The following is a 22,152-nucleotide window of genomic DNA, read 5'->3' as shown; positions in this document are numbered from 1 at the left end:
CACGATCTCGCGCTCCGTGAGTTCGAGCCCCGCGTCGGGCTCTGGGCTGATGGCTCAGAGCCTGGAGCCTGTTTCCGATTCTGTGTCTCCCTCTCTCTCTGCCCCTCCCCCGTTCATGCTCTGTCTCTCTCTGTCCCAAAAATAAATAAACGTTGAAAAAAAAAATTGTTTTTAAAAAGGTGACTCCCTGGGGTGCCTGAGTAGCTCAGTCAATTAAGCGTCAGACTTTGGCTTAGGTCAAGATCTCGAGGTCCCTGAGTTCCAGCCCTGTTTCGGACTCTGTGCTGACAGCTCAGAGCCTGGAGCTTGTTTCAGATTCTGTGTCTGCCTCTTTCCCACTCTCACACACACAAACACACTCTCTCTCTCAAAATTAAACATTAAAAAAATAATAAAAGGTGACTCCTTCAGGGGCACCTGGGTGCCCCTCCTGGGGACTCCTCCTGGGTGGCTCAGTTGGTTAAACGTGTGACTCTGGATTTTGGCTCATGTCTTGATATCATGGTATCTCACACACACACACACACACACACACACACACACACACACACACTCTCTCTCTCTCTTTCTCTCAAAATTAAACATTAAAAAATTAATAAAAGGTGACTCCTTCAGGGGCACCTGGGTGCCCCTCCTGGCACTCCTCCTGGGTGGCTCAGTTGGTTAAACATGTGACTCTGGATTTTGGCTCATGTCTTGATATCATGGTTTATGAGATCGAGCCCCTCATCAGGCTCTGTACTGACAGCATGGACCCTGCTTGGGATTCTCTCTCTCTCTCTGCCTCCCTCCCTCATGCTCTCTCTCAAAAACAAACAAATAAACAAAAGTGACTCCTTTGAAGGTCTTTCTCTGACTTATTTAAAAAAATTTTTTTTAAGTTTATTTATTTTTGAGACAGAGAGAGACAGAGCATGAATGGGGGAGGGTCAGAGAAAGAGGGAGACACAGAATCTGAAACAGGCTCCAGGCTCTAAGCTGTCAGCACAGAGCCTGATGCGGGGCTCGAACTCACAGACCGTGAGATCATGACCTGGGCCGAAGTCGGACGTTTAACCAACCGAGCCACCCAGGCGCCCCTCTCTGACTTATTTGATTGTGATTGGTTTTTGTCTTGGGAACTCTTGCCCCAAAGTATACTCCAGAGATTGGGAAGTATCTTGCTTATAGCAATCATAGTAATCTCCCTGGGACCTTATGCTCTCAGTCTTTAAAGGCATGCATGTTTGCAGCCTCTAGCCAACAATCTAAGTCTGGTATGCCTACAAATGAAGAAAATGGTCAGCTAAAAAATTTCAGGGGTGCCTGGCTGGCTCAGTTGATAGAGCATGCAACTCTAGATCTTGGGGGTGTGAGTTTGAACCCCATGTTGGGTGTAGAGATTACCTTAGAATAAAATCTTAAAGGGGTGCGGAGCTGGCTAGTTGGTAGAGCATGTGACCTTGATCTTGGGGTTGTGAGTTCAAGACCCACATTGCATATGGAGCCTACTTAAAATAAAAATTTTAAGAGGTGTCTGCATGGCTCAGTTCATTGAGCCTCTGACTCTTGAATTGGGCTCAGGGCATGATCCCATGGTCATGGGATCAGGCCCTGCGTCTAGCTATGTGCTGAGCACAGAGCCTGCTTAAGATTCTCTTCCTCTGCCCATCTCCCCTGCTCGTTCTAAAATAACAAAAACTGTTGCATCCACACAACTCCTGAAACAGAATGCTACAGGCACCAGTGACAGTCACAACAAAATTTATTGCAACGAGAGGCAAGGCCAACCGATCTCGGGACCGACACTCTTGACCAGAGTGCGGTCTCGAACAGCCGGGGTATAGAGTTTTTATAGCCGACCGCAACCGTCTTATCATCACCTGGGGACAGAACAAAGAAATAGTTCCCAGATGGGGGTGGAAACAGTTCAGACATGCCCTTGCCCCAATCCCATCAAACACTAAACCAGTTGATTTTCCTTAAACTTTTGTTCCCTTGATTGATAGGACAAGGCTGTTATCTCTTAATCTACAGTGTTAAAACAAAGCTGTTATTTCTTAAGGCTACAGGTTAGCCCTACACTGCAATTTAACCCTTACAAAACAAATAAAAATTTAAAAATTAAAATAAAAAATAAAACCTTAAAAAATATGAAAGTAAAAAATTTCAAATGGGAAGTTGTGATGTGTTACTACCATAGGGATAAAGCAAAAAACATCAGGACCTGTAACTATCATATCAAGGATCAGTAAAAGTTGTGAGAACCACATAGTGGTAGCTGAGAGTGACACAGATGGCTTAAATTTTGATCACATCTCTCAGGCAGAGAGTCTGATCAAAAGGAGGGAATGGTTAAAAATAAAAAAAGAAAGAAACAATAAGCTCAAATAGAAACCTAACTACAGGAAATGACCTTTAAACTGTCAATCTGGTATTTCCTGATCAGTACCAGTGAGGTAATCTGCATGATAGACCCCTCCCCTACCGCCCAAAGGAAGGTGACCTTACCTGAAACTATCCTTTTCTTAGTAACTTCCTTGTCTTGCCCCATTTCTGCCTATAAAACTCTCCCATTGTGTATAGCTCTTTGGGGCTCCTTACTACTTGGCCGATAGGATGCTGCCTGGTTCATGAATCCCTGAATAAAGTCAATTAGATTCTCCCATTTACTCAGTTGAATTTTTTTTTTTTTACATTTATTTATTTTTGGGACAGAGAGAGACAGAGCATGAACGGGGGAGGGGCAGAGAGAGAGGGAGACACAGAATCGGAAACAGGCTCCAGGCTCTGAGCCATCAGCCCAGAGCCCGACGCGGGGCTCGAACTCACGGACCGCGAGATCGTGACCTGGCTGAAGTCGGACGCCCAACCAACTGCGCCACCCAGGCGCCCCTGAATTTTGTTTTTTAACATATCTAAATAGTAGCAGTGCCTTCTGGAATGTAATAATTGCATCCCGGTTTCTGAGATGTAAAGTTATGAAAAAGATGTGTTATTTGGGATGGAACTCATGAACCATGAGATCATAACCTGAGCTGAAACCAAGAGTTGGCTGCTTGACCGGCTGAGCCACTCAAGTGCTCCCTATTTATATCTATTTGATTTACTTGTTCTTAACAATTTTGTTTGTACTACCCACAAAACATGAGATATTAGAGAAAATTGGCCATCAACCCAAGCCTATTATTCTTGATGACAAATTTTGTAAGAGATTAACATGAACTCATCCAACCTTTAGTAAACCTAGGTAGAATAAAAGCATTATATTTAATGCTGATAACACTAAAGACATGCTTATTTTAATCAAACCAACAAACTTAAACTAGCTTTAATACCAAATATTTCCCTAGTTCAGGTGAACCTGAAATTCATTTGGGTTACTGTCTATTATATTAATGAGAACTCAATTTATATAAGAACTTAATTCTCTCTTTTTTTTTTCCTTTGTCCTTTTTGAGTTTAAGTAATCTTGACACCCAATGTGGGGCTCAAACTCACGACCTTGAGTTCAAGAACTGCATGCTTTTTCAACTGAGTCAGCCAGGTGTGAGAAATAAGCCCACTGACCCAATCAAAGGAGGGACACGGAGACTGGGAGCACAGTGAAGTGAGGCTTTAATCAAAGTTCTTGCAAGAGCGGGTGTCTGATGGACAGGCACACTTGGGGCAGTTACAGCAGGTAATTTGTCTCCTAGTGTGCAAATCCCTCCCCTGATTCCTCCTTGGCTGAGTACTATGGTTACAGTCTTACCCAGAAGTCACCTATGCCCACGTAAGGCAAAAAATAGTCTGACTGGAATAAATGTACATTCCTTGAGATGAGGCAGATACTTCAGTTCTTTGGCACATGGTCATTGCAAAGCCTGCAAAAATAAGCCGGGGAAATGGAGAGGGGAAGAAGAACCAGGAACTGAAGTGTCTAAGGGTTTGGGACTCCACTGTGGTGTGTGTGTGGGGGGGGGGCTATACATATTTCCAATAGATTGTAAACCTATTGTTAACTGGACAACACAGCTTTTATTTGGTATTTCTGAAAATGAATCATCTCACTTCCTGATGTGGGAAACAAAGGCAAAAGGAAATGGCAGATAAAATTAAATTTCCTTATGATCTGCAGTCCATTGACAAATACTTGAGGTAGACAGAGTAAAACATTTCTCCAGGAACTCCCTGATATCTTAATGCTAATGCTTTGCTAGAGGGAAAAACAACATTAGCTTGACAATAGCTAGACAATAGCATCCTGGGAGTCTTTAGCATATGAAAATCCCATTGGAAACTTCCTCTTGACTCTCCCTCCCCCAATTCCCAAGTATATAACCAATCCCTCCACAGGGTCCTGCCCACGGGTCCTGTCCCCGTTTTTTAAATAAAATCACCTTTTGCACCAAAGACATCTTCAAGAATTCTTGGCCATTGACTCCGGACCCCACGAACCCCACTATCACCTCAGAATTTCATCACTTCTCACCCCAGATGCCCCAGAACTTAATTTTCTTTAAGCCAATTAAATAGAGGTCTTTCACAAATTAATTTTGGTAATACCATCAGGAGATGGGAAATACCACACATCTACAATACACAGGTAGACACACAAATATACAGAAAGATATAAACAGAGACCTTATAACTTCCATTTAAAAATTACTGCCAGGGGCGCCTGGGTGGCGCAGTCGGTTGGGCGTCCGACTTCAGCCAGGTCACGATCTCGCGGTCCGGGAGTTCGAGCCCCGCGTCAGGCTCTGGGCTGATGGCTCGGAGCCTGGAGCCTGTTTCCGATTCTGTGTCTCCCTCTCTCTCTGCCCCTCCCCCGTTCATGCTCTGTCTCTCTCTGTCCCCAAAAAAATAATAAATAAAAAAAAATAATAAAATAAAAAATAAAAATTACTGCCATTGGTAGGGCACCTGGGTGGCAGGGTGGGTTAAGCTGCTGACTTCCTCTCAGATAATGATCTTGGAGATTCACAAGTTCCACCCCTGCGTCAGCTCTGTGCTGACAGCTTGGAGCCTGGAGCCTGCTTCAGATTCTGTGTCTCCCTCTCTTTCTGTCCCTTCCCTGCTCACAGTGTCTCTTTCTCTCTCAAAAATAAGTAAGCATTAAAAAAAAATTACTGGGGTGCCAGAGTGGCTTAGTGGGTTAAGTATCTGACTTCAGCTCAGGTCATGATCTCATGGCTTGTGGGTTTGAGCCCCTTGTTTGGCCCTGTGCTGACAGCTCAGAGCCTGGAGCCCACTTTGGATTCTGTCTCTCTCTCCACCCCTCCTCTGCTCATGCTCTGTCTCTCCTTTTCTCAAAAATAAATAAACATTAAAAATAAATTAAAAAAAAATTACTGCCATTGGGGCACCTGGCTGGCTCAGTTGATAGAGTATGTCTCTTGATCTTGGGGTCATGAGTTCAGGTCCCACGTTTGGGGTAGAGTTTACTTTTAAAAAAATGCTGAGGTGAGCAGAGTAAAAAAAAAAAATACTGGCATGTATTGGGTATAATAATACAAAACTCACAATTTATAAAAGTTGGATCGAAGTTGTTTTTCTGGTAAATGTAACAAGTTAAGTTTACCTACTCAGGTGACTAGGGCTTTTTCCATTAATATTTGTGGAGAAGATATTGAAGATTTATATTTGTCCAATCAAGTTCCAAATGACCTTTTCTCCTTTTGTTTTATCTTTTGATAAGAATTCCCTGAAGTTTGGGGCACCTGGGTGGCTCAGTCAGTTGAGCGTCCGACTTTGGCTCAGGTCATGATCTCACAGCTCGTTGAGGTCGAGTCCAGCATTGGGCTGTATGCTGACAGCTGACAGCCTGGAGCCTGCTTCGGATTCTGTGTCTCCCTCTCTCTCTGTACCCCTCCTCCACTCATGCTCTGTCTCTGTCTCAAAAATAAATAAACATTAAAAAAAAAAAAAAGAATTCCCTGAAGTTTGCATATTAGAGAGAGGGTCTGAACATTGTTAGAATATTTACATCTCAAAGGTACAAGAGAAAAAATGCAAGTTCCTACATACCTTTTGAGATAAATAGGAAAGACTTGGGGATTGATAAAAAGGATAGATGGACTTTGAATAACAATTCTGGAAATAGCTGGAGCCATCCAATCTTCTAGCCTGTAAATAGATTTGAAAAGCAAGGACAGCTATTTTTAATTCCTTAAAGAACAGGGTTGCCACTTTAATGATACTAACTGTTGGAAGGGTTTTCTTCCCTCTGGGTACATTTGGCTTAGGGGAGAGGCCTTAAACATTTCCTATTATGGGGCACCTGGATGACTCAGTTGGTTAAACATCTGACTTTTTTTTTTAATTTTTAAAAATCTTTATTTTTGAGAGAGAAGAGAGAGACAGAGTGTGAGTGGGGGGGGGGGGGAGGAACAGAGAGAGAAGGGGACACAGAATCTGAGGCAGGCTCCAGGCTCTGAGCTGTCATCACAGAGCCCGACATAGGGCTCAAACTCACAAAACTGATCATGACCTGATCCGAAGTCAGACACTCAACCGACTGAGCCACCCAGGTGCCCCAAGCATCTGACTCTTGATTTTGGCTCAGGTCATGATCTTGAGGTTGTGATGATGAGGGGCCATAAGGCAAGCTGAGGGCAAAGCACAAGCTGGCACACCCTGTCCAGGCCACCCCCCCCCCCCCCAACTGAAGGATATGTGTGACCTTCCTCAGGCACTCCTGGCTGCCCAAGAACAAAGGAAAGGGGAAAAACAAATGGTTAACTGATAGAGATCATAGTCATGCAAGACATGAATTTCCATCAGTTTACAAATATCTTAGTAAATTATAAGAAAATGGCAATCTTATCATTAGCCTAATCTCCAGAAACCTATAGACTCAGTTTCCTGGAGCCCCTAATATCACCCTCCCCTCCATAGTGATATGGGGAACAAAGGAAGAAGGAAATGGCAGGTAAAATTAAATTTTCTTATAACCTGCAGCCCATTGACAAATACTTGAGGCAAATACAGAGTATAATACTTCTCCAGGGACTCCCTACTGTCATAATGTTAACGCCTTACTAGAGGAAAATACTGTTAGCTTGACAATAGCAAGGCCCAGGTATCTTAGGAGTCCTCTTTAGCATATCAAAGTCCCTCTGGAGGCCTCCCTTGTGTCTTTACCTCCCCTGATTCCACAGTATGTAATGAGCCACTCTTCACAACCCCAGTGCAGCTCTTTCTGCCCTCAGGTCTGACCCAGTGCTTTAATAAAATCACCTTTTTGTGCCATAGATGTCTTCAAGAATTCTTTCTTGGCCATCAGTTCCAAACCCCACCATCACCCCAAAACCTCACCAATAGTTTTTGAATCCTTTCAAAAATCTTGTCATGTTTCAGCCAGGACAAACAACAAATATTTCTGATAGTACTATACAATCCCATTATTATTATTTTTTAAGTTTATTTATTTATTTTGAGAGAGACAGAGACAGCGAGTAGGGGAGGGGCAGAGAGAGGGAGAGAGAGAGAATCCCAAGCAGGCTCTGCACTGTCTCATGAAGCCGTGAGATCATGACCTGAGATGAAACTAAGAGCTGGACGTTCAGGACACCTGGGTGGCTCAGTCGGTTGGGCGTCCGACTTCAGCTCAGGTCATGATATCATGGTTCATGTGTTCAAGCCCCTCGTTGGGGTCTGTGCTGACAGCTCAGAGCCTGGAGCCTGCTTCGGATTGTGTGTCTCCCTCTCTCTGCCCCTCCCCTGCTCATGACCTAAGCTGAAGTTGGAAGCCTAACTGACTGTAACTGTCGACCTGTATGACCATCTTGTTTTTCACTTTCAGTATTCAATAAGTTACATGAGATATTCAACATTTTATTATAAAATAGGCTTTTGGGGGCGCCTGGGTGGCTCAGTCAGTTAAGCCTCTGACTTCGGCTCAGGTCATGATCTCGCAGTTCGTGAGTTCGAGCCCCGCGTCGGGCTCTGTGCTGACAGCTCAGAGCCTGAAGCCTGTTTCGGATTCTGTGTCTCCTTCTCTCTCTCTCTGACCCTCCCCTGTTCATGCTCTGTCTCTCTCTGTCTCAAAAATAAATAAACGTTAAAAAAAAATTAAAAAAAAATAGGCTTTTGTTAGATGATTTTTGCCCAACTGTAGACTAATAGAAGTGTTTTTTGTAACCAAATTCAACGGTTTTCTCTTTGGGGTGCATCAAATTGAACACAGCCCACAGAAGTGTTCAAAGTAAAGAATTTTTTATTACTTATTACAAGCAAGGAGACAGAAAGACAACCCTGAAAGCACTGTCTCTGGCGCACCTGGCTGGCTCAGTCAGTAGAGTGTGCAACTCTTGATCTTAGGGTTATGAGTTTGAGCCCCACATTGGGTGTAGAGACTTAAAAAAAAAACACTGGGGTGCCTGGGTGGCTCAGTCAGTTGAGCGTCTGACTTCAGCACAGGTCATGGTCTTGTGGTTTGTGAGTTCGAGCCCCATGTCGGGCTCTGTGCTAACAAACAGCTCTGTGCTAACAAAGAGCCTCAAGGCTGCTTTGGATTCTGTATCTCCACCCCCCCCCCCCCAACTCATGCTCTGTCTCTCTGTCTCTCAAAAATAAATAAATATGAAAAAAATTTTTTTAAGTTTCACAGGAAAGGCACAGAGACGTTGAGCGACCTACCTAGGTACCAGCAGCTAGTAGGTGGCACAGGCAGAGTTAAACCTGAGCCTGTTTGACTCCACTACAGCGGCCACCTGAATTGACAGGTTCTCTAGGGACCCGTTCTCTGGTTCTAGGGCTGCTTTCTCTTGTCACCTTCCCACCCCACCCTGCTTTCCACTAGCACAGTGTTTGAAGCTGTGACTGGGTTTGAAGCCCTTTTTCACTCATGCCCTTCCCCTACCTCTAGACCAGAAGCTGGGCACAGCTTCTGCTGCTTCTAGAGGAAGACTGCTATCTGTGGGTAAGGGCAGGAGGTAGGTCAATAGCCTATCCAGTCCCTGCCTCCACAAGCCTTCCTGGGTTGCAGGAAATGATCCCTTCCTCTGGCCAATTCCACCTCCCGGGAGGAAAATCAGAAGGATAATAAATATTAACCTGTAGCTACACAAGTTTATACTTTGTCTTGAACATTTCTCATCCACTAATCCACTTGGTCCTGATACCAGTCCTGTGGAGGTAATAAATAATATCCTTCTTGTTCTACGGGTAAGGAAACTAAGATCCAAAGAAGTTATGTAGGGTCTCCAGGGTCAGAGGAAGAGGTAGACACTAGGCTTGAGCCCAGCATTATAAATCCCCAGGACTAGGCCACTTGCTAATTAGCCACCTTGCTTTCACAGGTCTCAGACTCCAGTGAAGGTTAGATGGATTTTACATTTTCTTCCCTCTTGACTTAGCACAGCCGCAGGAGATGGAAGACTGAGGGAACTCCTGAAAACTTTGGGAGTGGGGAGGGAGGGGTCAGCAGAGGGCCAGATGAGGATCCAGGGATCCTAGGAAGGGTGGGAGGAAGAAATCAGAGAGAAAAGCCAGCTGACTCAGAAATTGTCCCTGGGGCCCATGGAAACTCAAAGCTAAAGTGGAAAGGTTTCTGCCTGCACAGGACCTTGGAGAGAAAGGTAATTTACAGGCATTTCCTAGGCAACTCAGGAGGACAGCTTCCCTCCTCCCCAGGGCAGAGGAGGCCTGCCCAGTTGCCCCGGTAGTGGCCACATTGTGAGGTGGTTCTGGTTACAGGCAGTGGGGTGGGAGAGGAAACACAGGTGATGGGGGCAGTGGTAGCAACCTGGGCTCTGCCTGCCCCCACCCCCTTCTGCTGTCCCCACCATCATGGGCAGCGCTTACCACTGGGAGGCCCGTCGCAGGCAGATGGCTTTGGACAGGAGGAGGTGGGTGATGGCCCAGCAGCAGCAGCAACAGCAGCAGCAGCAGCAGCAGGAAGAGCAAGAGCAGGTGCATGAGAGGGGCCAGTTTCATCAGGGCTTCCAGGGGCAGGAAGGGAATGGGAAGGGAAGATAGATCCCTAGGAAGGTATTTGGTCAATGTTTTGCTGGGGTTAGGAGGAAAGTAAGGTCCTTTGATGTTCTCAGGGATGCACTGTGTGTGTGTGTGTGTGTGCGCACGCGCATGTGTGTGTATTAGGGTAACTCAGCTTGGCTGTTGTACTAGGCTGAGGGCTAGTGGGGGATCCAGGGAGGCTCAGTCGGTTAAGCATCAGACTTTGGCTCAGGTCATGATCTTGCAGTTCGTGAGTTTCAGCCCCGTGTTAGGCTCTGTGCTGACAGCTCAGAGCCTGGATCCTGCTTGGGATTCTATGTCTCCCTCTCTTTGTCCTTCCCCTGCTTGCACTCTGTGTCTCTCTCAAAAATAGACATTAAAAAAAAAAAGACTTTTTTAATGTTTATTTTTTTAAAGTTTGAGAGAGAGAGAGACAGAAAGAGAGAGAGAGAGAGAGAGAGAGAGAGAGAGAGAGAGAATGTGCCCATGTACACAACAGGGGAATGGCAGAGAGCGAGGGAGAGAGAGAATCCCAAGCAGGCTCAGCTCGGTCAGTGCAGAGTCTGACACAGGGCTAGATCTCAAGAACCATGAGATCATGACCTGAGCTGATATCAAGAGTTGGAGACTTAACTGAGCCACTCAGGTGCCCCAGACCTGAGAGGTTTTAAAGCTGTGCTGTCCAATAGGGTGGCCACTAGCCTGTGTGCTGTTGAGTCCTTGAAATGTGGCTAGTGAGACTGAGGAACTAAATTTTAAATGTTATATACATTTAATTAATTTAAAAATAAATTTAAAAACTAATACTCTTTTTATATATTGGAAAGCTTTTAAGTATGTTTAAAACAACTTGGATACGTACATCTTTTTAGAGATCCTATTGAAGTGTTTTTTTTTCTTTTTTTTTTCTTTTAATGTTTATTTGAGAGAGGGAGCATGAGTGGGAGAACACGATCGGGGAAGGGGCAGAAAGAGAGGAAGAGAATCCCAAGCAGGCTCAGCACTGTCAGCGTGGAGCCTGACGCGGGGGCTGGATCTTACCAACCTTGAGATTATGACCTGAGCCAAAATCAAGAGTCTGATACTTAACTGATTGAGCTACCCAGGTGCCCCTATTTTTTTTTTTAATGCTTTATTTTATTTTTATTTATTTTGGGTCGGGGGAGAGAGGCAGAGGGGGGAGACAGAATACGAAGGAGACTCTGCACCGTCAGCACAGAGCCTGTCATGGGGCTGAAACTCACAACCCATGAGATCATGACCTGAGCTGAAGTGGGTTGCTTAACCGACTGACCCACTGAGCCAGCCACCTAGGCGTTCCGATAAATCTTTTTTTTTTTTTTTAAAGAACTTTATTATTTTTATAATGTTTACTTAGAGAGAGAGAGTGCGGACACATGTGAGTAAGAGCAGGGGAGGAGCAGAGAGAGGAGGAGACAGAGATTCCCAATCAGGCTTTATGCTGCCAGCAGAGAGCCCCATGCAGGGCTGGAACTCAGGAACCATGAGATCATGACCTGAGCTGAAGTCAGACACTTAATGGACTGAGCCATCCAGGTGCCAAACTCTAGTGTCCGAATTAAGAGGTACTATTACATATAAAATACATGGTGGGTTTTGCAGACTTAGTACAGAAACAAAGAATATAAGCAATCTCATTAATATTAATATTTTCATGCTGATTACATGTTTTGGACGTACTGGGTTAACTAAAATATATTAAAATTAGCATCACCTATTTCTTACTTTTTTATGTGGTTACTAGAAGAGTTTAAATTACTTGTGGCATGCATTATATTTCAACTGGATAGTGCTGTTTCAAAGTGTTTGCAAGAAAGTATCCTTTGTTCTCCTGCACTGAAAACTGTTTTCAGTGCATAGCTCCGGAGCTGGGAGGTGGGTGCTGAGAGGCTGCTGTTTCCTGGGCCAGCGCTGTGCCAGGGGACACAGTCACCAAAGAAATAGTTCTCGGTGTTGTGGTTGGTGAAGGGAGCCTAGCCTCCCACTCCCTGGAATAGAGACCTTCCGGCCACCTCTGTTTCTCCTTTCCTCCATTGCCTGGCTCTCCGCGGTGTCTCTGGCAGATGGGTGATGAATGAGGAGGGAGGAGAATGCCACTAGCTGGGGGGTGGTTTCTTGCCAGGAACTGAAGGAACTCCAACAGGAGGAACGCCAGTCTGAGGAAAAAACCCAGCCACCTCTGGAGTCTCAGCAGGAGCAGCAGTGGCCATTGGGGCCTCCACCAGCGCAGCCACAGCCGCAGGGGACCCCAGTCGGAGCACAGCTGCCCCAGCGGCCACAGCTCGCAGAACAATCCCAGATCCTGCCTCCGCCGCCGCCACAGCCACAGAATGCCCAAGACTCTCTTACTCAGTGCACCTCTGCGCACATTCTGCAGGATTCCCAAAGGCCAGGTCCCCAGCTTAGCTCAGTGGGAGCCCATCAATTGCCAGGGCAATCCAACTTTAACAAATTCCTTCAAAACCCTGGTGAGATGCCTGGGAAGGGAGGTGGTGAGGAGAGAGTGCCCTATAGTCCAGAATCCACATCTGTCCTCCACTGTGTCAGACTCTCCCCGTACCTTTGGCCTTTACTTGAGGATCTCTTCCTGTGGGTACCGTTGCATCACTCTGGGGCTGCGAAGGAGGCTGCTGTCTTTTGCAGAGGGTGGTTGAGAAGCTGGACCCCTCCTCCAGGGTGAGGGTGGTCAGAGGGTGGGATCTGAGTTGTAGGCTTAACAGCAGTATAGTGTGCCCTGAGAGGGCTGGAACAGGGAATCCCAGCACAGCCTCCCAGTTGGGAATTTTCTGGGTGGGCTCAGTGGGTGCCTTGCCCTAGGTAAGGGCTGCCACCTGCCCCCGCCCCCCTGCCAGACACATAGTAATGGGCCCAGCTCTGCCATGATCCATTTGCAGAAACTGTCAGATGAGTAACTTGTGCTTTGTTTCATCATTAGGTTTCAGGAAATCATTCCAATCTAATCCAGATAAATATACTGAGCACTCACGATTCACGGTGAGACAGTGTGAAAGACAGGTAGACTCTGGCTGTGTGTCTGAGAGTGTGTATGTGTGTAAGTGTGGATGGAATCCTAGAGAAGCTCCCTTGGTGGAAGGGGCTGCAATTATTTATACTTTATAAAGTCAATTATATAAAGTCTTGATATGCAATTATATAGTCACTTCTGGATGGTCCATTCCTCCATTTGTTGCCTTCACAAAAATGTCCAAGGAAGGCCTGTTGCTCAACACTAAACATAAATGGAGGGATTGACAATCTATTGTTTTAAGTGCTGATCCGGGCAGAGGCAGCTGGAGCAGGAGGAAGGTAAGACATGAAGCCAGAGGCTGGGAGTCTCAGGATCGCCAGTCCCTCATCTGCCCCATCCAGAAAATGACAATGATAATACCACTTCCTTAATAGAGGCATCAGGACCACTGAATGTGGCAATTAAAAGAGAAGGTATCAAAAGCGTTTACTTTAGAACCTGGCTCAGTGCAGGCCTTCAAACCCAGGGCGGTCACTCTTGATGAGGACACAAAACAGTACAGGCTTTGGAAAGTGAGTTTCTGATACAGGTGCAAAGGATGAGAGACCCTGATGCTCTAGCCCTTTTAGGATGAGGACTGGGCTGCTCCATTTTACTTTGAATCCTCTGCCCTCAAAGGGCTTGATACAATGTTCAGGAATCAGCAGGCCCAGAAACTGTTAACTAACCTGGTTTGCCTCCTGTCTCTCCCTCTTCCCAGTCAATGAATTACACACAGCAATGGTGATCCAGAGATAGACCCCCACCCCCACTGGCCACCAGCAGAAAAATAACCCAGATGAGGAGCCCCACACTTTCTCATCCCTGGCAGCATCTCCACTCCGAAGGCCCCTCCTGATCCACTCTAGAAGAGGAGGCTAGCTGGGAATAAAATGTGATGGCCTCCTGAAAAGAATCAAGAGATTGGTCAGCTCTGTGAGACTGGGATGAAGGGACAGGGGCATGAGGACCCATGAAGGGGACGGACTGGGTGGGAGAAGAAAGGCGGGAATTTCATGCTTCTGTAGGCAAAGCCATCGGGGGAACTTGGTCTTGGCCCTCCCAAGTCTATATAGCTCCACTGCTAGCCCTTGTTTAGCAAGGATAGGTCTTTGGGGGGGCTTTAGGTTTAGGATGCTAGCGGGAGCCATCACCCCTACCCCCTGGCCAATGCTTACTGAGATACGGTTGGGGAAGGAGGGGTTGCATCACACCACAGCAAGCCTGGGGCAGCATTAGAGGTGTCAGGCAGGGCCCCCCCAGTGCTGGGCCCTTAGTGGGCGCTGAGTGGTTGCATGATGGGAGGCAGGGGTGGAAAAGAGCTCAGAGTAAGGGGGGCTGTAGCCTCAAGCACAGGACACCTGACCTTGGGAAGGGGAGGCGGGACTCACCCACAAAACCCCATAGGCCTCTTCCTTCCGTGTGTGGCAGAGGCAGTCAAAAGGCTCCGAAGACCTCAGGCAGCCCTCTTACCACTTCCTGAAGGTGGCACCCGGGACCCCCTAGGCTGCCCCCTTTTCTGCCTTGGACTGGTGAGGGGATGCCTAGAGCCCTTCACTGTAGCCCACACAGCATCGCCTGTGGGTCAGGCTGAAGGAGCCCCTCAGTGCAGTGTTTCCTGAGCAGGGGCAGCTGGGGAGGGGGGAAGGGGACACAGAACAGGAATATTAAAGTAGGGAGGGAGTTGGGGCGCCTGGGTGGCTCAGTCGGTTGAGCGACCGACTTCAGCTCAGGTCATGATCTCACGGTTTGTGAGTTCGAGCCCCGCATCGGGCTCTGTGCTAACAGCTCACAGCCTGGAGCCTGCTTCGGATTCTGTGTCTCCTGCTCTCTTTGCCCCTCCCCCACGCATGCTCTGTCTCAGAAATAAACAAACATAGAAAAAAATTTTTTAAAGTAGGGAGGGAGCTTAATAGACAAACAATGAGAGAAAGGCAGAGAGCAAGCTCCTGGGAGCAATCTCTCAGAAGTCAGAAAAGCCATACATGTTATCAGAGGAGCTCAGGGCCTGGGGAAGAGAGCTCGACCCCACCCGGACACTAAGAAACAGGCTGGGAGTGTACACCAGCTCCCTGCCCACTTACAGGAGACTTTTTAACACTGTCAAGTACAGTTTATTGAATACAATATAAACCCTACACATTCGGCAACCTACATACAGCAGAAACTCCGGCCTGGCCTTTCTGGACTTCTGTGCTCCTGCCGGCACCTTCTTGACTCCACCCCCACCCCCCCCCCCCCCCCCCCAGCCAACTAGCCAGGTGCTGTGACACTTCCCCCTCTCCAGCCATCCAGCTTCACATTCACTTTCCCCACCACCTAAGTTCATCTCCCTGCCTGAGGAAAACCACAGCCGCCTTTAGGGAGCAATTACCATTCTGGCTCAGCTACAAAACAAACCGCCTCCACCTGGAGCCCAGTGGGAAATTGGGTTATCTGGGACTTAGCTTCATCTGAGCGACAGCAAAGAGGAGAGGGCAAGACCAGTCCCTACTGATATCCAGCTCCATACTGTCAATTCCTGAAGGAAAGCAGAGGACTCTGGGTGCGCAGGACGGGACCTGGTACTAAGCCAGGGATGCTGCAGAGCCCAGCAGCTTGCGGAATCTTGAGAATCGCGATAGCTTCACCTCTGCAGGCTTTCATGGGAGAGCAGCTGGGACCACCATTTGACCTACCTGTGTCCCCACATGGACTCAGGATTGTGGCCTCACCACCAGCCAGAAGCTTTCCTTCAATAAACAACTTATCAGATGATTCTGGTTTCATCTCCATTTTTCTTAGTTAGGCAGAGGGGGTGCCTCCCTCTCCTCCCCTACTACTTTGGCTCCGGCTGTGGCGAGAATAATAAAACTATTTTGTGGCAGGAAGAGCTTTAGCCAGAGAACGGCTCTGTCTTCCTAGGAACAGGAACAGTCTTTAACCAGGGAGGATGCAGGGTCAAAGGGCCTTAGCAAATCTTGCTGTGAGGGGACAAGTTACCAGGAGAGAAGCAGACCATCGCCATCACTTTGTCACATGACCAAAGCAGGGAGGCATGAGACAGCACGGATGTCCCTCAAGTCCCAATCCCATCCCTGGGTGGAGAACTTGAAAAAAGATCCATGTTTTAAGACCCAGATAAAATTAAAGCTTTCCTCATTCAGGCAGGAGGAAGGCCAGCCCTAGAGAAGTTAGGCAACCAAAGTGCTCAGCACCGAAAGGACAGGTGCCACTCCAGGGATGCTACAGCAGCTCTGAAGAACATCAGGTCAGACTTTCCTCAAGACAGACCAAGGGGAAAACCCCTAGAAGAACCAAATTTCTTTTTTTGTGGACATCAGGGGATGTGTGTGCGCACGTCTGTAAAGTTAACTTCCACAGAGAGCTTCCTGTGTTGAGGGGGTATGTGTGGCGGGGGAGGTATAATAAAGCAGGGCTTTTCCTTTGGCAAAGACACTTAGGCACTGGGAGATCCAGCCCAGGCTGGCAGCGGCCTGGAGTTTGGGGGCAGCAGACAGGTCACGTCGGGTGAGGGACCAGCAAGTGGGGCACTGACGCGTTTCCCCGGCAGTCCACATATTCATAACTCTGGAAGACTAGCTGCTCTGAATGGCTCAGGCAGGAACAGGTCAGGGTGCCCCTAGAGAGGAAGTAGGCTTTGTGGCTGTGTCTGGGAGGAAGAAAGCTCTGGACCTACTCTGCTGTCTCGGGAGGTGAGGATCCCTCAGACACCCCACCCTCTTCCTTCTGTTCCCCACTCTGCCAAGGCACCTGGGATAGTTGTCCCACCTGTAGTCCAGATAGCCCTGTGGCTTCACATCAATGGCTTATAAGCAAGGTGGGATATAGGGAAGGGGCTATTCCCATGAGCCAACAAAGATCCAGGGAGTTAGCTTTGGATGACTCCTCCCACAAGGTGGAGCAGAGGGGAGACTGGGGTCAGAAGTAGGAGAGGGGACACCAGGGCTCCAAGCCCTACTTACTGGATGTGCAAAAGTACATGGTGGACTTTGATTTTCATCCAGGAACAGATTTTGCTGAGAGAGAAAGAACATGGGACATTTCACACTGAGCAGCCTGTCGGCTCAGAGGAGACCTGCAGGTCCCAGTATCCTTGCCTCCTGGGCTCTTTTCCATCAGGGGTCCCAAATGCCACTCCCACTCTTTCTCCCTCCCTCAGCCTAAGGTGAGAATGTCACCCTTGCTGCAATATCATTCCCCCAGGCCCCACAGGCCTGGCCCAGGTATGTGCTAGCCCCTCCACCAACAGAAAACAAGGACATTCATCTTCCTCAGCGATTCAGGCGGAAAAGCTCAAGGTCACATATTGTAAGAATTAACCAAATTCTGGCCTGTTTTCATTCCAACCTAGGTCTAAACAGGCAGAGGCTGGGGACCCTGAGCCCCCTCACATTGCAGTCTTGGTCATGAGAGTGAAGGCCAAGTGCTGGCTGCAGGGTTTGCTAAGCCATCAGGAAATCTGGTAGGGATGAAAACCGGGTTTCCAACCAGGAAAGAGGCTAAGGGAGAAGAGATCAAGGGATACTTACTAGGTGTTTTCATCCCCTATCTTGTTGGTCACTGCATAAAACATCTGTCAACCAAATGGGCATAGGGTAAGCCCCAATCCCAGCTGCCCCTTCCCACCACCAGTGTCCATACACCTATGGGCAGGGCTGTCCAAGGGGAGGGAGTCACCTGTTCACTGGCCAAAGGGCCGATGTGTAGGAGGAGGCTGTTGGAGACCTGCCCCACCACGAGGGACAGGTGCAGAACCTCGATGGTCAGCTGGGTCACGGTGATGGGGTAGTAGTTACTATTGGAGATGTTTAAGATATTCTGAGGAGAAAGAGAAGGAAAAGGGAAGTGAGAGGGTGACCATCCTTAGAAAGGAGATGTCAAATAGCTTCCCAAACCACCAGGCCTGGCTGAGCTTCACTCCCACCACATGCCAGGAGCCCCTTGGAAGAGCTCTTACTGGCAAAGGGTCACTGGAAGACATTAAGCTGGCACAGGATCCAGTCTCACCCTGCGAGGCTTCTCTCTTCAGTTTTGCCGCCCCGCCCCCCAGGAGTCTCAGGCATGCCCCCTGGCTGCACCCTGTGTTTTTTTCCTCTGGTCCCGATTCTGACCCCTCACCATGTATAGTCCCAATCCTACACAATCTGTTATGGGGCTCATGGTTGCCCCTGCTTCTCCCCAGCCCTCCACACCCCCTGGGTGCCATAAAATTCCTGGCAACCTGTGCCCAGGATTGTAACCCCAGATAAGGGCTATAGAGTAGAGCTGCCGGCAAGGCGGGGTTGAGCCCAGGGGTGCAGGCATCCACCCACCCACCGTTATGTTGAGGTTGATATCAGTCACATCAAAGGCCACTGTGGAGGAGTTGAGGCCTGCAGGCTGCACGGAGATGGGCCGGGGAAACAGGAAAAAGATGATGAGGGAGGAAGTCACAAGGCAGGTGAGCACTGCCAGGAACACGAAGAGCTTCCTGTGGGAAGGCAGGATCCGGGAAAGAGGAGTGGAGTGGTCTGAACACCAAGGAAACTTGAGCAGGGAGCTGTTCAGACACTCCTCTCCATATACAAGGCTCTCCCCTGCACTAGCCCCCTCATAACCGTAAATTTACCCCCCACCCAGATGTGGAGGACCAGCCCAGGTTCAGATGTGCCCCAAAGTGAGTCAGAGCACAGGACTGGGAGGCAAGTGACCTGACTTCCACTCCCAGCTCTCTGTACCCACTGGCCCAGTAACTCTAAGCAAGCTACTTAACCTCCCAAAGGCTTAGTTTCCTTGTCTGTGAAATGGAGAGAAGTGTACCTACCTCACAGAATTTGTTAATGCAAGGTCCTGACACTTAACAAAACTCAACAAATGCTAGCTATCATCACTGGAAGAAACATCCACATGGATGTGAATCTGAATATGAAAATTCAGAACAGGATATCATCTGTCCATCTGATTCAAAACTGAGATATGCATTAAAGAGACAGCACCTTATTATATCTTATGAGGGGCACTGCTAGATTCAGATTCTGGTACAGTGGTTGGGGAGGGCAGGGTGGTGGCTCCCAGACTGAAGCTGAGGAACTTGGGAAGAGGTTGCAGGGACTCCTGCCAAATAGACCCAGATGACAAACAGGGTTATAACACCCCCAGTGAAACTCAGGGCTGCCTGTGAGGTTCTGAAGCGTCTCAGAACAGGGAGCAGCTAGTTTTCCATCTCAGCCAGGAAGAGACCAAGCAGCTCTGAACTGCCACAGCAAGGGAGGCTCTTAGGAAAAATAATTTCCCCAAATTGCAGCCAGGGCCACTCCTTTCAGGGCCACCCTCAGGTGGCATCTGCTATGCCCGTCTTCTTAAACCAGGAAAATCTCTGGAAATGCAGCTAGTACGTATGAACCCAGTGAGGCTTTCTTGGGGAGAACCAACGGAGAAAAATCGCAGGGGGAGACAGAATGGGGGAGACAAAGAGAACAGCCCCCAGGGGTGACGTCCTGTGGAACTGAGGGGAGAAGAGGGGCTTACGTGTGCCTGGGCTTCAGCCTCTGGTCCCCATAGGGGATGAGCGCCACTAGCTGCTTCTCTAGCTCTGTAGAGAGAAAGAAGAGAGAGGGCCAGGAAGTATTCGTGACAAATGTTTCCTGTGCTTGCCTCCCAGATGCACCCCTACACCCCACAGAGTAGGGTCAGAAGCATGCCACCTCTGCCCCACAGAACTGGGAACACAGGGCAGGGAGGGCAGCTCAGAATAGAAGCGAGCTTTTCATTAGCAGGTGTGAATTTCTGTAAGACACCAGCAAATGAGAAAAGCCTAGCTTCTTTGGAGAGGTCATTTGTTAACTTCCTGAGTCCTAAGGCACAGTGTTGCTCAGGGAGTGGGGAGGCCAGAGACCCCTGGGCTGGGGAGAACAATCAGGTCAGGAGGGGTGGGGGTGTCTCTGCAGTGAGCCCAGGGAGAGTTAGCTCCTTGCTGGCCCAGCTGCAACTGGGGGACCAAGAGCTGGGAGACCCAACCCCATTCAAGGAGGCTCAGGCTGGCTGTTAAGAGCTTTTTTTCTGGATTCCAGGCGATTTCCGAAGCCTTGGGCCACTCACCTCTTGGGATCTCCCCACTGCCCTGGCAGGTGGGACAAGTCACAAAGCTGGCACCAGCAGTTCCTTCACGAGGCATGCAGGAACAGAAAGACTTGCTGCTTCGGATGCTGGAGTAGCAGGCAGCTTTGTTGCCAATGGCTGGGCTGGGGGGCAGGATCGATTTGTTCTCATCCTCCCGAGAACCCAACTGGGAGAATGTCTCACCCATCATTCAGGGGGAGTTTTCACTAATAAGAAAAGAACAGAATTCACTGCTAAGCTTGTTAGCACGGACACTGGATGTAACTCTGGTTTTGGGTTCTTAGGTTTGGCAAGGACTGCCATCACAATGTCAGCAAGCTCCAGCCCAAGGAAACTAGGAGATGGAAAACTGAGCAGTTACATGGGACTCTCCCATCAGAAATCGCAGTGTGTTTCCTTTCATTACTGCAGGGGAGCTCAATCTGCCTGCAAGAGGGACGAGAAAAGCAGAAGTTATTTCACTAGAAGAGATTTCCAGAAGTGAATGGCAGAGCACTTATTGTTTTTCTGGGAAAGTTGCTGAGCTGTCATTCTCTTTAAGAGAAGGAAGTGGACGGGGCTGGGGGTGGGGGTGTGGTGGAGGGAGGCAGCAGTCCAGAGTCCCTTCCACCCTCCGCAACAAGAGGACTCTCAAGAGTTGTCTAGAACACCCGGGAAGAAATGCCTGAGATCTCCCAGCCTGGGCGTGGAAGGAAAGCTTCCATTCCTGAGCCGTGGCAGGTGCTGGCTTAATAGGAAGGCAGGGATTCTCTGAAATAAGAGAAAGAAGGTTAGACTGGTCACAGGTGCGGCTAAGAACCTTAAAATAGCCTGGAAGGGAACAGAAACCTCTTCCTCACTGCTTTCTGTGAGATAGGAAAGAATGCCAGGGGAAGAGTGGGAGCACTGGTCCAGGCTGATAGTGAAGGATACTTCACCAAGGAATGGTACAGGCTAACAATCCAGATTCTTCTCCAAAGGCTCAGGAGTGGTGTCAGAATGAGTGGGCAAGGTGAGCTGCGTACAGACCTTACTGGGCTAAAAATCAAGAGAGCCTCACCTGGTTCAGGTCTGGGATCCAGGGCTCCTGTCAGCCAAGAGTGAGATTTCTGGAATGGTCTTTGGAGAGAAGGGCTGGTAGGGTAGGGTGACCAGAGAGGCCACGGCTGGGGCTGGCCAGGCTAGTGGCCCCCTTCAGCAGAGGCCTGGGGGAGCGAACAGGCCACGTTGGAGGGAGGACGGAGCAACGACACCGGCCTCCTCAGAGGGCTAAGCCGCTTCCTGCCCTATTCCGGGGCTCAGCCAGGGGCCCGAGCTGGGGAGCGCAGAAGCTGGGACTTCATTGAAGGAGAATTTCAAGTCCCGCCAGACACCGAGGCCGTTAGTCGAGCCTGTTACCCGCGAGTGCCTGCGTGAGGCTAGGAGACACACAAGGTTCCTCGACCCTTGCCTCCCAAAGGGATAGAAAGGAAGGAGGGTCTAGGAGCGCCTTACCCCACCCCCGGACGTCAGCAACCGTTGCAAGCAGAATCGAAAGTGCCGGAGCCCAGGGCCTAACCCCAGGCTTTGACTCCGTGCTTGGGGAGGCTCCGCCCCAGCTCCTCCAGGCCCGCCCCACCCCGCGGGGGCCCGCCCCCTCCCTACTCCGCTGCCAGAGAAGCGCTCAGCTCTTCAAAGATCGCCCCGCATCTCGGACGCTGCTTTCTCAAGTACCAGTCAGTCCAGGTAGGCCTTTCAAAGAACGTTTATTCCACCATTTTTTTTTTTTTTTTTTTAAATTTTTTTTTTCTCTTTCAACGTTTTTATTTATTTTTGGGACAGACAGAGACAGAGCATGAATTGGGGAGGGGCAGAGAGAGAGGGAGACACAGAATCGGAAACAGGCTCCAGGCTCCGAGCCATCAGCCCAGAGCCTGACGCGGGGCTCGAACTCACGGACCGCGAGATCGTGACCTGGCTGAAGTCGGACGCTTAACCGACTGCGCCACCCAGGCGCCCCTATTCCACCATTTTTTAAGCGGTTATGTGCAACTGGACGGACGACTGGACCCCAAGGTCCTCCTGGACCCCTACAGTATGACTCAGGAGGTCAGAACAGGTCTCGCTCGATATCAACCCAA

General features: G+C 48.8%; 1 protein-coding gene across 6 annotated transcripts; it reads right to left on the bottom strand.

Annotated features, from left to right (window-relative positions):
• Nucleotides 1-1,726: 1,726 nt before the first annotated feature.
• TMEM106A (transmembrane protein 106A) lies at nucleotides 1,727-21,786 on the bottom strand. 6 transcript variants are annotated; one of them, XM_047093409.1, is made up of 9 exons: nucleotides 21,093-21,786; nucleotides 20,033-20,259; nucleotides 19,463-19,526; nucleotides 18,272-18,425; nucleotides 17,633-17,773; nucleotides 17,485-17,528; nucleotides 16,918-16,971; nucleotides 5,992-6,090; nucleotides 1,727-1,862 (listed from the first exon to the last, which is right to left on the bottom strand). In XM_047093409.1, the coding sequence occupies exons 2-9, from the start codon at nucleotides 20,241-20,243 to the stop codon at nucleotides 1,859-1,861; spliced, it is 771 nt and encodes a 256-aa protein (XP_046949365.1). In that variant the 5' UTR covers nucleotides 20,244-20,259; nucleotides 21,093-21,786; the 3' UTR covers nucleotides 1,727-1,858. The 6 variants fall into 6 exon arrangements, with proteins under 6 accessions (XP_046949365.1, XP_046949364.1, XP_046949366.1 ...); XM_047093408.1 differs by lacking the exon at nucleotides 1,727-1,862 and adding an exon at nucleotides 5,816-5,855; XM_047093406.1 differs by lacking the exons at nucleotides 1,727-1,862; nucleotides 5,992-6,090 and adding an exon at nucleotides 15,044-16,574 and having other exon boundaries at nucleotides 21,093-21,631.
• Between the last annotated feature and the right edge of the window lie 366 nt (nucleotides 21,787-22,152).

The sequence above is a fragment of the Lynx rufus genome, unplaced genomic scaffold (genome assembly GCF_022079265.1).
Source record: "Lynx rufus isolate CCGP_SWC_20201006 ecotype Redwood Valley unplaced genomic scaffold, mLynRuf1.p SCAF_34, whole genome shotgun sequence".
NCBI lineage: Eukaryota > Metazoa > Chordata > Mammalia > Carnivora > Felidae > Lynx > Lynx rufus.
This window is presented reverse-complemented; position numbering and strand designations above follow the sequence as displayed.